Source organism: Podarcis liolepis, assembly GCF_965112155.1.
Source record: "Podarcis liolepis genome assembly, chromosome: 15".
In the NCBI taxonomy this organism is placed as follows: domain Eukaryota; kingdom Metazoa; phylum Chordata; class Lepidosauria; order Squamata; family Lacertidae; genus Podarcis; species Podarcis liolepis.
The window spans coordinates 12487171-12499965 of NC_139566.1; the positions used below are offsets into that span (position 1 = coordinate 12487171).

The 12795-nt window shown below is 45.6% G+C and overlaps 1 protein-coding gene across 1 annotated transcript; it reads right to left on the reverse strand.

Moving 5' to 3' along the window:
* Positions 1-6147: 6147 nt before the first annotated feature.
* On the reverse strand, positions 6148-10002 carry TTC9C (tetratricopeptide repeat domain 9C). The gene is made up of 4 exons (XM_083477678.1): positions 9859-10002; positions 8209-8464; positions 7681-7863; positions 6148-6598 (listed from the first exon to the last, which is right to left on the reverse strand). The coding sequence occupies exons 1-4, from the start codon at positions 9877-9879 to the stop codon at positions 6504-6506; spliced, it is 555 nt and encodes a 184-aa protein (XP_083333804.1). The 5' UTR covers positions 9880-10002; the 3' UTR covers positions 6148-6503.
* Positions 10003-12795: the final 2793 nt, after the last annotated feature.

Below are 12795 nucleotides of genomic sequence, written 5' to 3' on the forward strand. Positions count from 1 at the left end.
AAAAGGCTGAGCGAATTGCTGTTTACGGCGTGCCTCCTGGCACCGCGCAGCTAATAATAGTAATTAAGGAGGCTGCAAGACGGTGGGGGATGGGGTTCGGCAAGCCGGAGCTTGTTGTCTGGTCCTGCCGCAGCCTTCCAGCCCAGAACGTGCATTTTCCAGCAACAGAAAACCCCTGTCAAATAGCTTGAGTGGCTCAAAGCAGTTTGCATGCATTGTCTCAGTAATCCTTAACCAACACCCTGAAAGTAATATTATTCCCCCCATAATGCAGATACGGAAGACTGAGGCTGAGTGTGAGTGACTCGTCTATGGACATGTAGTGAGTCAGTGGCAGAGGTGAAATTTCAGCTACTGATTTATTGATTGTGTGACTGCAGAAACGGATAAAAGCCCCCCTCCCACCAATGACCATCATCAGTGCAGGGAAGAAAATAATTTAATTTTCATTTTTATCATCTACAATACTGTCTTATTTATTTTATAGTACAGTACATTGATAATTGCTTTAATTATATGGATCAATGGTCTCGTTAGATAGTAAAATTCATGTTAAACTGCTGTTTTAGGGGTTGTTTTTTTAAAGTCTGGAACGGATTAATTCATTTTGCATTATTTTCTATGGGAAAGCATGCCTTGGTTTTGGAACGGACTTCCGGGATGGATTAAGTTTGAGAACCAAGGTACCACTGTACTTAGTTCAGGCACGTGGGTTCTTGTTTTGGTCTCTTGTCTTTTATAACTAACCCCTTTACCCCCACCCAACACTACCAGATCCACAGTTGTGGCTGGATAAAGGCAGTGGCAGACAAAACAGGGAGGCTGAGGGGCAGAGCAGATTACTCCCTGCTGTATAAGCTATACGCCATACACCTTGTGACCCCCAAACACAAAGAAAAGTCTCCATCTGAGCGACTGATTTATTGCATCTTTTCCTCCCACCTCAGGGTGTACACAGTTCTTCTCTCGCTCATTTAATCCCTGCACAACAACCCTGTGAGGTAGGTTAGGCTGAGAACTAACCACTACACCGCACTGCCTTTTGACTACTCACTGACTAGTTTGGTGGTTCTAACAAGCCCAGTTTAGAAAACAAACATGCTTTTTGCTACTGCAATTTACGCTGTGTACACACTACGTTTAAATCGTACACACCCAGAGCATCCTAGGAACTATTTCGCTAAGACTGCTGGGAATTGTAGCCCTGTGAGGGGTAAACTACAGTTCCCAGAGGGTTTTTTTGGGGGGTGGGGAGATGTATGGTGTGTACACAGCCATAGTTAAACATTTAGGAAGCAGAAACCTCTGGCCAATAATCTATTAATCTCCCAGGAGATCCTGCTCAATCTTCTGCCTGCCTTCGATTTAGTTCATTGTTATATTTTTGTCACGTACTGTATATGAGGAGACAGAAGGCATTTGGTTTCACCCCCCTGGCCTAAAATGTCATACCCAGGCCTCCTTAAGACAGCTATTTTAATCAATGGAATTTGTTAATAAGAAGCCTGTATCTGCTTAGGAATGTCTTCAGTCATTATTCAGGGTCTTAAGCAGTGTTTAATCCCCCAGGAAAAGGGATTGATTGTTAAACCACTGTGAGAATTATAGCTCTGTAAAAGGAGCAGGGGTCTTCTCACAACTCTCGGTACCCTTAACAAACTACACCTTCCAGGTTTCATTGTGGGGGGTGTGTGTGTGTGTGTGTGTGTGTTGCCATATTTCAAAAAGTGAAAATCTGGACACAAAAGTTGTTGAGCTTTTATTGGCAAAGTTGTTGAGCTTTTCTCACTATTCTCCCCAGTTGCCTTAATAAAATTTTATTTTAATAAAATTATAATCGTGGAGATCTGTGCATAACAATTTCTCTGCTGCATCTTGGCAAAACAGCCAAATACTGCTGAGCAGTACACACCCTGAACCGATCACATACATACTACGTACATAATTTTATTTATATGCCGCCTTTCAAACAATGCTGAAGGTGGCTTTCAACATGAAAAAATGCAGAACAATGACATAGCAAAGTAGTCATAATGCGTACCCTCCACCATCCTGCTGACCATAATCTCTCATGTTTTTAAATACGTTACATGTTTTTAAATATGTTTTAATTACTTTGTTGCTTTTGTGTTTGCTGCCTTGGGTTTGAAGAGGAACAGGGGGTTAAATAAACAAACTTTGGGCCCTCTTCAATTACCATATTTTTCCGTCTATAAGACACCCACATGTATAAGACAACCCTATTTTGGGGGACTCCGATTTAAGAAAATGGGGGAAGATGACCCCCGTATATAAGATGCCCCCAAATTTTTGACATTATTTTTTAGGGAGAAAAACCAGGCTTATACAGTACACGGAAAATCAGTACCTCTCTGGGGGCCCGCTCAGGACTGTGTCATGCAAGTTTCCTTCCTTTCAGGAGTTAATTTCCTCTCACTTGTTTGCCTCTGACCTTTGGTTGCTGACCTGTCAGCAAATATTGCCACCTTGTGGACTAGCACCTTTCTTTGGCGATTAAAACAACCCCCCCCCCCCAAACAGTTATCTTCTAGAAGCCAAATTTCTGTTTGGTTCAATGCTACCACACCCACAATGTACACATGCGCCGCACACACATTCTGCTGCGGTTGCTACCAAGTCACAAAGGTACTATGGACACAGAGGCCCAGGGCAGCCCCCACCCGCAGCGACCCCCACCCACAAAAAGAAAAACTTGCTGATGTCTTGTTTGCAAGAGGCAAGGTCACAAACGGCAGCTGAGAAAAGCAAACAGCCCCCTTTCCCAGCTGCTGACACATACACACACACGTATTTGCTTAAGAGACCGGAGGAGACATGCATGGCAGCAATGAAGGATGTTTGCTGGGATGTCACAGCTGGAGAACCGGGAAGAAAGCAGAAATGACAAAATCGATAAAAGGCAGGAGTTCTGACTTTGTACAAGTGCCAACATGGCTCAGAATTAGAAGCCTCTCGGATTATCAGTGGCGTAGCATGGGTTGTCAGCACCCGGGGCAAGACAAGTAATTTGCGCCCCCTAACCCGTGGATTTGCGCCCCCTAACCTGTGGATTTGCGCCCCCTAACCCCCAGATGTTGCGCCCGGTGTGGCCGGCCCCCCCTGCACCCCCCACGCTACGCCACTGCAGATTATGTCCCCATCATTTTCCTTCCCCAACCCTACTATGAACCTGTAGAGTGGGGGTCGCTTTAACCTTCACTCAGGACATCCTTTTTCCCTGTATTCACGATCATTTTGGCATATTGTGTTGTCAGGGCAGCTACACATGACCCCACTTTCAAAAGTTTCAAGGTGGACAAACTGCTTTATTTTCCCAGTTGGTGCAGGTCCCATAACTTCCTTCTGAAATCCTGTAACTTGCTATACCACACATATTCCTGTTTCTTCCCCCCCCCCCCGCGCCCCTATTTTTTCTTGCACTGTGGCACAAGAGTGCCCCCTCCAGACGGCAATAATGTGGTAACCGTTGAGGACACCTCACAGAACTACTAATAAAACAAGTTTTTTTGCCTGTCTGGTGCAAATCCACCAGGAATGTACTATACTGAATAGGTCACATATTCAGGGCTGCCAACTTGAATAAAACGAGGGGAGTCCAGGTAAGCAATACCCATCAACTTTGTGGGGGCCCAGTCCCTTAAAATACTTTTTGGGGTGTGTGTGAAGGGACCTCAGCCTCTTGCAGGATATACAGTGGTACCTCAGGTTACATACGCTTCAGGTTACAGACTCTGCTAACCCAGAAATAGTACCTCGTGTTAAGAACTTTGCTTCAGGATGCGAACAGAAATCGTGCTCCGGCGGTGCGGCAGCAGCAGGAGGCCCCAGTAGCTAAAGTGGTGCTTCAGGTTAAGAACAGTTTCAGGTTAAGAACGGACCTCCAGAACGAATTAAGTACTTAACCCAAGGTACCACTGTAGTGGCAAACACACACATACACCAGCCTGGAGGGAGGGGGCCTTAGTTACTGGGTGGGATTTTTGAGCATGGATCTCCCCTCATAGCACACTGAGCCCACAGTCACAACATACATTGAAAGTGCATCCCCCCCCCAAAAAAAAAATTCTGGGAGTTATAGTTTGTTATGGGTGCAGAGAGCTGTTAGAATATTCCATTATTCTCACAAGGTTACAATGCCCAGTTAGCAATTGATCCCCCTTCCCAGGAAACTCTGAGAATTGTAACTCTGTAATGGGGATCACCTAACAACTCTCAGCAGCCATAACAAACTATGGCTCCCAAAATTATTGTGGGTAACTATGACAGTTTAAAGTTTTTGAGCACAATTCAAAGTGTTGGTGCTGACCTTTTAAAGCCCTAAATGGCCTCGGCCCAGGATACCTGAAGGAACATCTCCACTCCCATCGTTCTGCCCGGACACTGAGGTCCAGCTCTGAGGGCCTTCTGGTGGTTCCCTCACTGCAAAAAGTGAGGTTACAGGGAGCCACTGAGAGGACCTTCTTGGTAGTGGCACCCGCCCTGTGGAACGCCCTCCCATCAGATGTCAAGGAGATAAAGAACTACACGACTTTTAGAAGACATCTGAAGGCAGCCCTGTATAGGGAAGTTTTTAATGTTTGATCTTTTTTATTATTATTAATTATTATTATTATTATTATTACTACTACTACTACTACAGTGGTACCTCGGGTTAAGAACTTAATTTGTTCCAGAGGTCCGTTCTTAACCTGAAACGGTTCTTAACCTAAGGCGTGCTTTTGCTAATGGGGCCTCCCACTGGCGCACAATTTCTGTTCTTATCCTGGGGCAAAGTTCTTAACCGGAAGCAACCACTTCCTGGTTAGCGGAGTTTGTAACCCGAAGCATCTGTAACCCGAGGTACAACTGTATTATTATTATAGTCATACCTCGGGTTACGAACGCTGCAGGTTGTGTGTTTTCGGGTTGCGGACTGCACCAAACCCAGAAGTACTGGAACGGGTTACTTCCGGGTTTCGGCGCCTGCACAGAAATGTAAAATGATGTCACACGCATGTGCAGAAGCGCCGAATCAAATCACGCACGTGCGCAGACGTGGCACTTCAGGCTGTGAACACTGCGGGTTGCAAACGTGCCTCCCGCACGGATCACATTCACAACCCAAGGTATGACTATTATTCTGTTGAGAGCTGCCCAGAGTGGCTGGGGAAACCCAGCCAGATTGGCGGGGTACTGATAATAAATTATTACGGTGGTACCTCGGGTTACATACGCTTCAGGTTACAGACTCCGCTAACCCAGAAATAGTTCTTCAGGTTAAGAACTTTGCTTCAGGATGAGAACAGAAATCGGGCTCTGGTGGCACGGAGGCAGCGGGAGGCCCCATTAGCTAAAGTGGTGCTTCAGGTTAAGAACAGTTTCAGGTTAAGAACAGACCTCCGGAACGAATTAAGTTCTTAACCCGAGGTACCACTGTATTATTATATGGTATTGCAGAGCTTTAAATGTGTGGTGGGAGTGTGGCCTTGATCCCAGCGCCACGATGCTCCCTTTGTGCCAGTAGCTGCCTGTGCCCTTGCAGGATTCAGAGCCAGGTGAAACCCCAGGCATCTCTCTCTCTTGGAAGGGTTGGCCTCTTCAGGCATCACCAATAACGCACCCCTACTGCAATTTTATGTTAGAAGAAATATGAAGAAGAAAGGGAAGCAAACCCATTTTCTTAAATACTGGATGGGCTAGCAGCTCTTGAGAGCGGCAGCGGCAAAAGCTCCAACACAGGCATGTGGTAGGTGGAACATGCAGACCTCTGGCCTTCCTTTTGTATGGGCAGAGGTGTCTGGGCCGTCGGTGGGGTGGGAGCGAGGTCACACGGAGATGCCAAGCATAGCTGACACAACAGGACGCCGTTGCCATAGGAGCAAGCCACAGGAGAGGCCTACTGACGGTCGCTATGGCAACGAAGGGCACCGAAAAAACCAAATAACAAAGCAGTGTTGAGTCACCTGCTAGATATGTGTAATGGAAGGGTGGGAGGAGAGAAAGACTCACATTCAAAACTCAGCAATTTCCCCAAAGCCAATATATGAATAAGGGGCTCGGCCTTTCTTAACTTGTTTCGGTTTCAGTTTCTCCCTCTGCAGAATCAAAACGGAAAACAAGCACCACACATACACAGGCAGTCAAAAGTTACATTTCCCAAAATACTTTTATGAAACAGCGAGGTGGAAGGGAAAAAACGAAACAGAGCAAATCTAGCCGGTAGTTCCTATTATAGCTGCAATGGAAAGGAGGGAATCGTTTAGGGGTTGGGCAGTCCATCCCCAAGCCGTTCCGCACCCAAAAACAGCAACATTGGGTAGGGAAGGAAATGCTGAAGGAGGTCTCTGTCGCTCACACTTTCCCAGGCTCAATTGGTAATGAAATACGTTTCCCAAGGCACTGCGTCATCTGATGCTTCTGAAGCCGATAGCCACATGTGGCCCACAAAACCAGGAGCCAACACTAGGCCATATCCAGGTGTTTTCAGGGAGGACTTGCCGCCTCTAGCCGAACATCCCCATGTACAACTGCTTTTCCTTTTTGTGGTAGCTGTTCAGCTGAGACTGCGTCAGCTGCAGGTAACGCTTCACGTTGGCATCTTCGATGGAGAGATTGGAAAAGAAAAACAGGGAGGGAAAGGGTTGCAAAAACCAAAGTTAAATTCGATTGTTTTTAAAAAATGCCTCAATGAAAATTTGGAAGAAGTTGTTTTGTGGGCTGAATTCAGCTCACAAACTGTCAGGGAGGTGCTGTAAGTCAGTGCGCAGACGTGGCACTTCAGGCTGCGAACGCTGCAGGTTGCAAACGTGCCTCCCGCACAAATGCTTTGCATGCAGAAGGTCCCAGGTTCCAATCCTCAGTAGCTCCAGGTAGGATTGGGAGAACCCGAAGAGTTGCTACTGCTCAGTGCAGACAATATTGAAGATGCTGGACCAATGGTCTGACTCAGTATACACAACATGGGGTCTCTTGCATTGGGGACCACCTCTGCTAAAATGTACTTCTCTACTGTTTGTATTTTGATGATGATCAATGGTCTCTAACAAAGAAATAATTTGACTGACTGACTGACTAGGGATATGTATTTACAGTCGTACCAAATGTGTTGGTACTCAGACATTTTAGCTCCCGAACGCCGCAAACCTGGAAGTGAGTGTTCCGGTTTGCAAACGTTCTTTGGAACCCGAACGTCTGACAGGGCTTTGGTTTCCAAATGTTTTGGAAGTCGAATGGACTTCCCGAACAGATTCCGTTCCACTTCCAAGGTACGACTGTATTATAATAATAATTATTTTAGTTATTAAATGTGTATACTGCCCTTTACCTGTAGATCTCAAGGCAATCCACAACATAAAATCGCAATATAAAAAACACAAAATACATAATAAAAACAAAAACACACTACGCCTTTAAGGAACATTCGAAGCACATTCTTCCCCTCAAAGAATTCTGGACACTGTAGTTTATTCCCTCAGGCAGCTACTATTCCAAGCATCGCTTAACAAACTACAAGGCCCAGAATTCTTTGAGGGAACGAATGTACTTTAAAGGTATAGTGTATATAAGGCCTCAGTATAGGCCAGCTTCATATGTTTCAGATGCCCACACTTGCTCTAGAGATCACCAAAGTCAAAGTGACCTGTATTGTGATCCTTCCAGCACCATGTTAGCACCTCTCACCTTTGGGCTGCTTGCTGGTTGCTGCCAGTAGGTGGTGCTGGGCTCTGTCGTAATCCCGCAGGTGGTAGAAAGCCACTCCAGCTCGGTATAGCGCCTTGGGGTTCTCCGGCTGCCTTTCTAGGACTTTTAGACTGTACTCTTTCACCCGCTCATAGTTCACAGGTTCCATTTGTAGGAGGCACGCTGTGGAAGAAGCACACAGCACAACATTGTTATTAGGAGGCCAGCGACAGCCTGGGATTACTCAATGGGAAGGGGTTCAGGTAGGCACTCTGTGCACGCTCAAAGGTGCTCTCACCATTAGCTAGCCTACAGCTAACAGGAGAAAAATAAATTTATGACATCACCTTTCATTGTGAGTCAATCCAATAATAATGGCTGGAGGTCTTGGACAAGACAGGCAAATGGGAGAACGTTATCACCCAGCAAATAGGATGGGATAACTATTATGGGATAGCCCAGTCAGTCGCTGTCATGCCATGCTTGTGGACTTCATCAGAGACATGTAATAGACTTGCCCTGGCTTACCAGCAAGGTTGTTGTAGCAGTCGCTTTGGGTGCTGTGGAGTTCCTTTTCCTGTTCCGGCGTCACAAGAGGCCTCTCTGCACCAAACTCCTGCAAAGGCGAAGGCACGCTGGGATCCAGCCCTTTCACCTGCAGCAAGGCCCAGTGATAGCGGCTCACGGCAGCCCGCAAACGCCCCTCTTTGTAACAGTGGTTCCCTTCCTTCTTGAAGGCTTGGGCCTGCTGCAGCCGTTGGTCCATAGTTGCTTCCGAAGAAGCCTGGAAGGGACAGTGAGCAGAATAATATAAAAGATGGGTGCCAGGACATGGATGGACTCCAGCTCCCATCAGCCTCAGCCAGTGATCAGGCACGATGGCAGTTTTAGTCCATCAAAAATTCCACTATCCAAGGGAATGCGGCCATCATGTTCAACAACGGAATGCAGTTGACACCATGTTGTTGGTCTTAATGTTTGGAGCGATTTGACCCTCTTGACTCTGCCTTTCAACTTCCCTTTTACCAATCTCCCAGTTTCAGGGAAGTTTGGCAACTGGCCATTTATTTAATTTAATGGCACTATAGTCACTGATCCCAACTGGCTCATCAACAACATCACACATGGGGCACCACTCAAGATTAAGTCCAGGGTCACTGCCCCTCTGGCCATTTCAATAACCAACACTTCTGGAGCACAATTATTCAGAGTATCTAGAAATTTTATCTCTTTGTCATCCTGAGTGAAACACATATGTAGCCAGTCTATGTGTGGGTAGTTGAAGTCACCCATCACTACTACAATATTTCCTCTTTTGGATGTTTCCTTGAGTTCGTTTTTCATAGCAAGATCTCCCTGAGCATTTTGATCTGGGGGATGAGAGCACGTATCCCAGTACTAATTTATTCTTGGGACCTAGCATTGCCACCCACAACATTTTTTTTGGGGGGGAAGAGTGAGGCCGACTGAGGCTGTTGGTCCATCTAGCTCAACACTATGCAACACTGACTGCGAGTGGCTCTCCAAAGTGTCAGGCAGAGGTAGTTTCCCCAGCTCTACCAGGAGATGCTGGAAATTGAACCTGTCCTGGGACCTTCTGCATGCAAACCACATGCTCTGCTACTGAGTGATGGTCCATCCTCTCTAGATGTAAATTAATTATTATTATTATTATTATTATTATTATTATTATTATTATTACTAACCCGCCCATCTGGCTGGGTTTCCCCAGCCAATCTGGGCGGCTTCCAACCGAAAATTAAAAACAATACAGCATCAGACATTAAAAACTTCCCTAAACAGGGCCGCCTTCAGTTGTCTTTTAAAAGTAAAATAGCTGTGTAAATGTAAAGATTCCAGTCCTCGTGATTCTGAATGAAGGACTGCTTTCAGCTGCTCCAGAGAGAGTTTCAGGCAGGGGGTATTCCGTGCCCTACCTGGGAATGCCAGGGATTGTACTTGTTACAGTTGGTCTGCCATAGTCAAAATAAAAAAATTCCTTCCAGTAGCACCTTATAGACCAACTAAGTTAGTTCTTGGTATGAGCTTTCGTGTGCATGCACACTTCTTCAGATACACGATTGTATCTGAAGATACAGGGATTGTACTCGACACCTTTTCTGTGTGCATGCAAAGCAGATGCTGTACAAATGAGCTACAACACCCCCCCCAACGTACCTTTGCTGCTGCGGTGGCCATTGGGATCAAAAGGAGCGGCGGCAGCAGCTTCTGGAGCCGGCCATCACCACTTGCTGCTCTGCATGGGCTGCCACGCCCCCCTCCGTGACCTGGAAGCAGAGTTTAAACTGCAAAAAAAAAATGGGAAGCAGCTTCGGGCAGCGAAATCACGTGACCGGAGTCAGCTGATTTCGGAGGAGGCGAGCGGGAGAGTCGGGGAACAACCAGCCCCCAGGAATGCTAATAGCGCAAACTGCTGGCTTTACACTGTATATACTCTTACCTGGAAGTAAGACCCATTGAACTCAGTGGGGTTTCCTTCTGAGTGGATGCGGACACGTGTGCGTACTGGGAAGCACGCAGGTCTCCTGTGCACGTAGGGAATGCAGCAAAAGTTTTGGGTCATAGAATTGTAAATGGTAGAGTTCTCGAAGCTACAGACATGAGTCTGACCAAACTGCGGGAGGCAGTGGAAGACAGGAGTGCCTGGCGTGCTCTGATCCATGGGGTCACGAAGAGTCGGACACGACTAAACGACTATAACAACAACAACAACAACAACAGAGTTGGAAGAGACCCTGAGGGTGATCTTGGCACACATCTACTGTGGCATCATGGACCAGTTTCAGTTGATGTGGCTTTATGAGCATCCCCCTTATAAGGAACGAAATTTTAACATTTGGGACCTTTTAGTATGGGGGGGGGGTGTGAGCAAGTTGGGGGAGGGACATGAGAGAGGGGGATCAAATTATGCATGGTGAAGAGAAAGAGGATAGATAGAAGTTTTTCTCCCTCATAATATTAGAAGGTGGCTCATTCAATGAAGGCAAATGTTAGGATGATTTAGAACAGCCAAAAGAAAGTGCTTCTTCATGCAGCACATAGAAGATGGAATTCGCTTCCAGAAGATGCAGTGATGGCTACCAACTTCAATGGCTTTTAAAAGGGGTTAGATCAGGGGTCTGCAACCTTTAAGACAAAAAGAGCCACTTGGACCCGTTTCCGAAGAAAAAACAACAACTGGGAGCCGCAAAACCATTGCGACATTTAAAACAAATATATCTCCGGAGCCACGATCTGGCAGCGGGCGGGAAGGTGACCGCCCCCATGCGACGTCACAGCCAGTACAGTGCCCGCCACAGTGAGGAGTGTCGGGGCGCACAATGCGCCTCCTCCCCTCGCTAGTATCCGCCCCGGAGCCGCAGCAAAGATGTAAAAGAGCCACATGCGGCTCCGGAGCCGCGGGTTGCAGACCCCTGGGTTAGATGAATAATTGGAGACTAAGGCTATCATCTAATGTATGGAACATTGCTTCAAAAATGTTTGCACATATGAACAATAATAACAAACATTATATTCCCTTCCACCCTCCCTGGACAAAAATATACTTATAGCAATGTTCATACCAATGTGGTATTTCATAAATTGCCATGAACAGAAAGATTTATCTGCATGTCTGGTCAGACATAGATGTGTAATCTGAGGTGAAGCCAAATCAGATAATTCTGATGTAAAATGATCTGCATTTCCTGATTATATAAACAGTGAGTGTCATATAGATGTCCTGTTTCTCCTTAGGATGTCCCTATTTTCATCAGAGAAATGTTGGAGGGTATGGAGTTATTTGACTCTTTTTAAAATGTTTAATTTTAATTTATTGTTGGAAGCAGCCCAGAGTTGATTGGGTGATAATGATGATGATGATGATGATGATGATAATAATAATAATAATAATAATAATAATAATAATAATAATAATAATAATAATAATATGATGTCCCTGTATTCATTGGAGAAATTTTGGAGGGTACTGTATGGGATTGTGCTGCCAGTCATGCCCACTTTCTGCCACTGACATGGCTGGAACATTTGAAGACAGTGTGTGATGTCCTGCTGCCAACCTGTGTAGTTTGGGCCTAATCCTTCTCTTTTTTAATGAGATTACCAAATTGACCTAAGACATTGTTTTGTTTCACATAGTTCTTGATGCACTACAGGCACATCCAAAAAGCATGAAACTACCCAGCATACATGGTAGATACCTTCAGAAATAAAGAAGCAAATGCTTGCAGGTGATGAAGTGAGAAAAAAAGAGGGAGAGTTCCTGTGTTACTGTAAAGTACTGTGTGTTTTTGGTCGCACTTTGGGGCAGGGGCTAGCAATCTTCTTCAGCTGTGGGCTGGTCCACCGTTCCTCAGAGCCATAGCTGTCAACTTTCCCCTTTTCTTGCGAGGAATCCTATTCGGAATAAGGGAATTTCCCTTTTAAAAAGGGAAAAGTTGACAGCTATGTTCAAGAGCATGTGGGGGCCTGGACTATATTTTGGAAAAAAAATATGAACGAATTCCTATGCCCCATAAATAATCCCGAGATGAATTTTAAATAAAAGCACATGTTCTACTCATGTAAAAATACCAGGCAAGCCCTACAAGTAACCCAGAGATGCATTTTAAATAAAAAGACACATTTTACTCATGTAAAAACACATCGATTCCTGGACCATCCGCAGGCTGGATTGAGAAGGCGATTGGGCCGTATCCGGCCCACGGGCCTTAGGTTGCCTACCCCTGCTTTGGGGGATCAAGAGAGAAGGTGGAGTGTAAAAGATTCAATAAATAAACCTTTTTACTGGCAAGGGCTCTGTGTCTTTAAGAGTTGCCAACACGTAGTAATTTAACTAGTGCAGCACCCTCGATTTGCATGCTGCACCTGTCTAATTTCTGCCAGTTATGCAACTTTTAAAAACGTAAGAGCCGCTGTCAGGGGCAACAAGATAAAACAACTTTTCTCTTCTTAATGTGAGACTTTTAAGGGCAAGATGGCGGTTCGAGAGAAGCCGCCCAATTAAAAAGCAGCTTGCACTGTTCCTAGGCAGAGTAACTTTGCGAGCTCTACATTCTGATTGGTGAATTTCAGCCAATCAGAAAAATTCATATT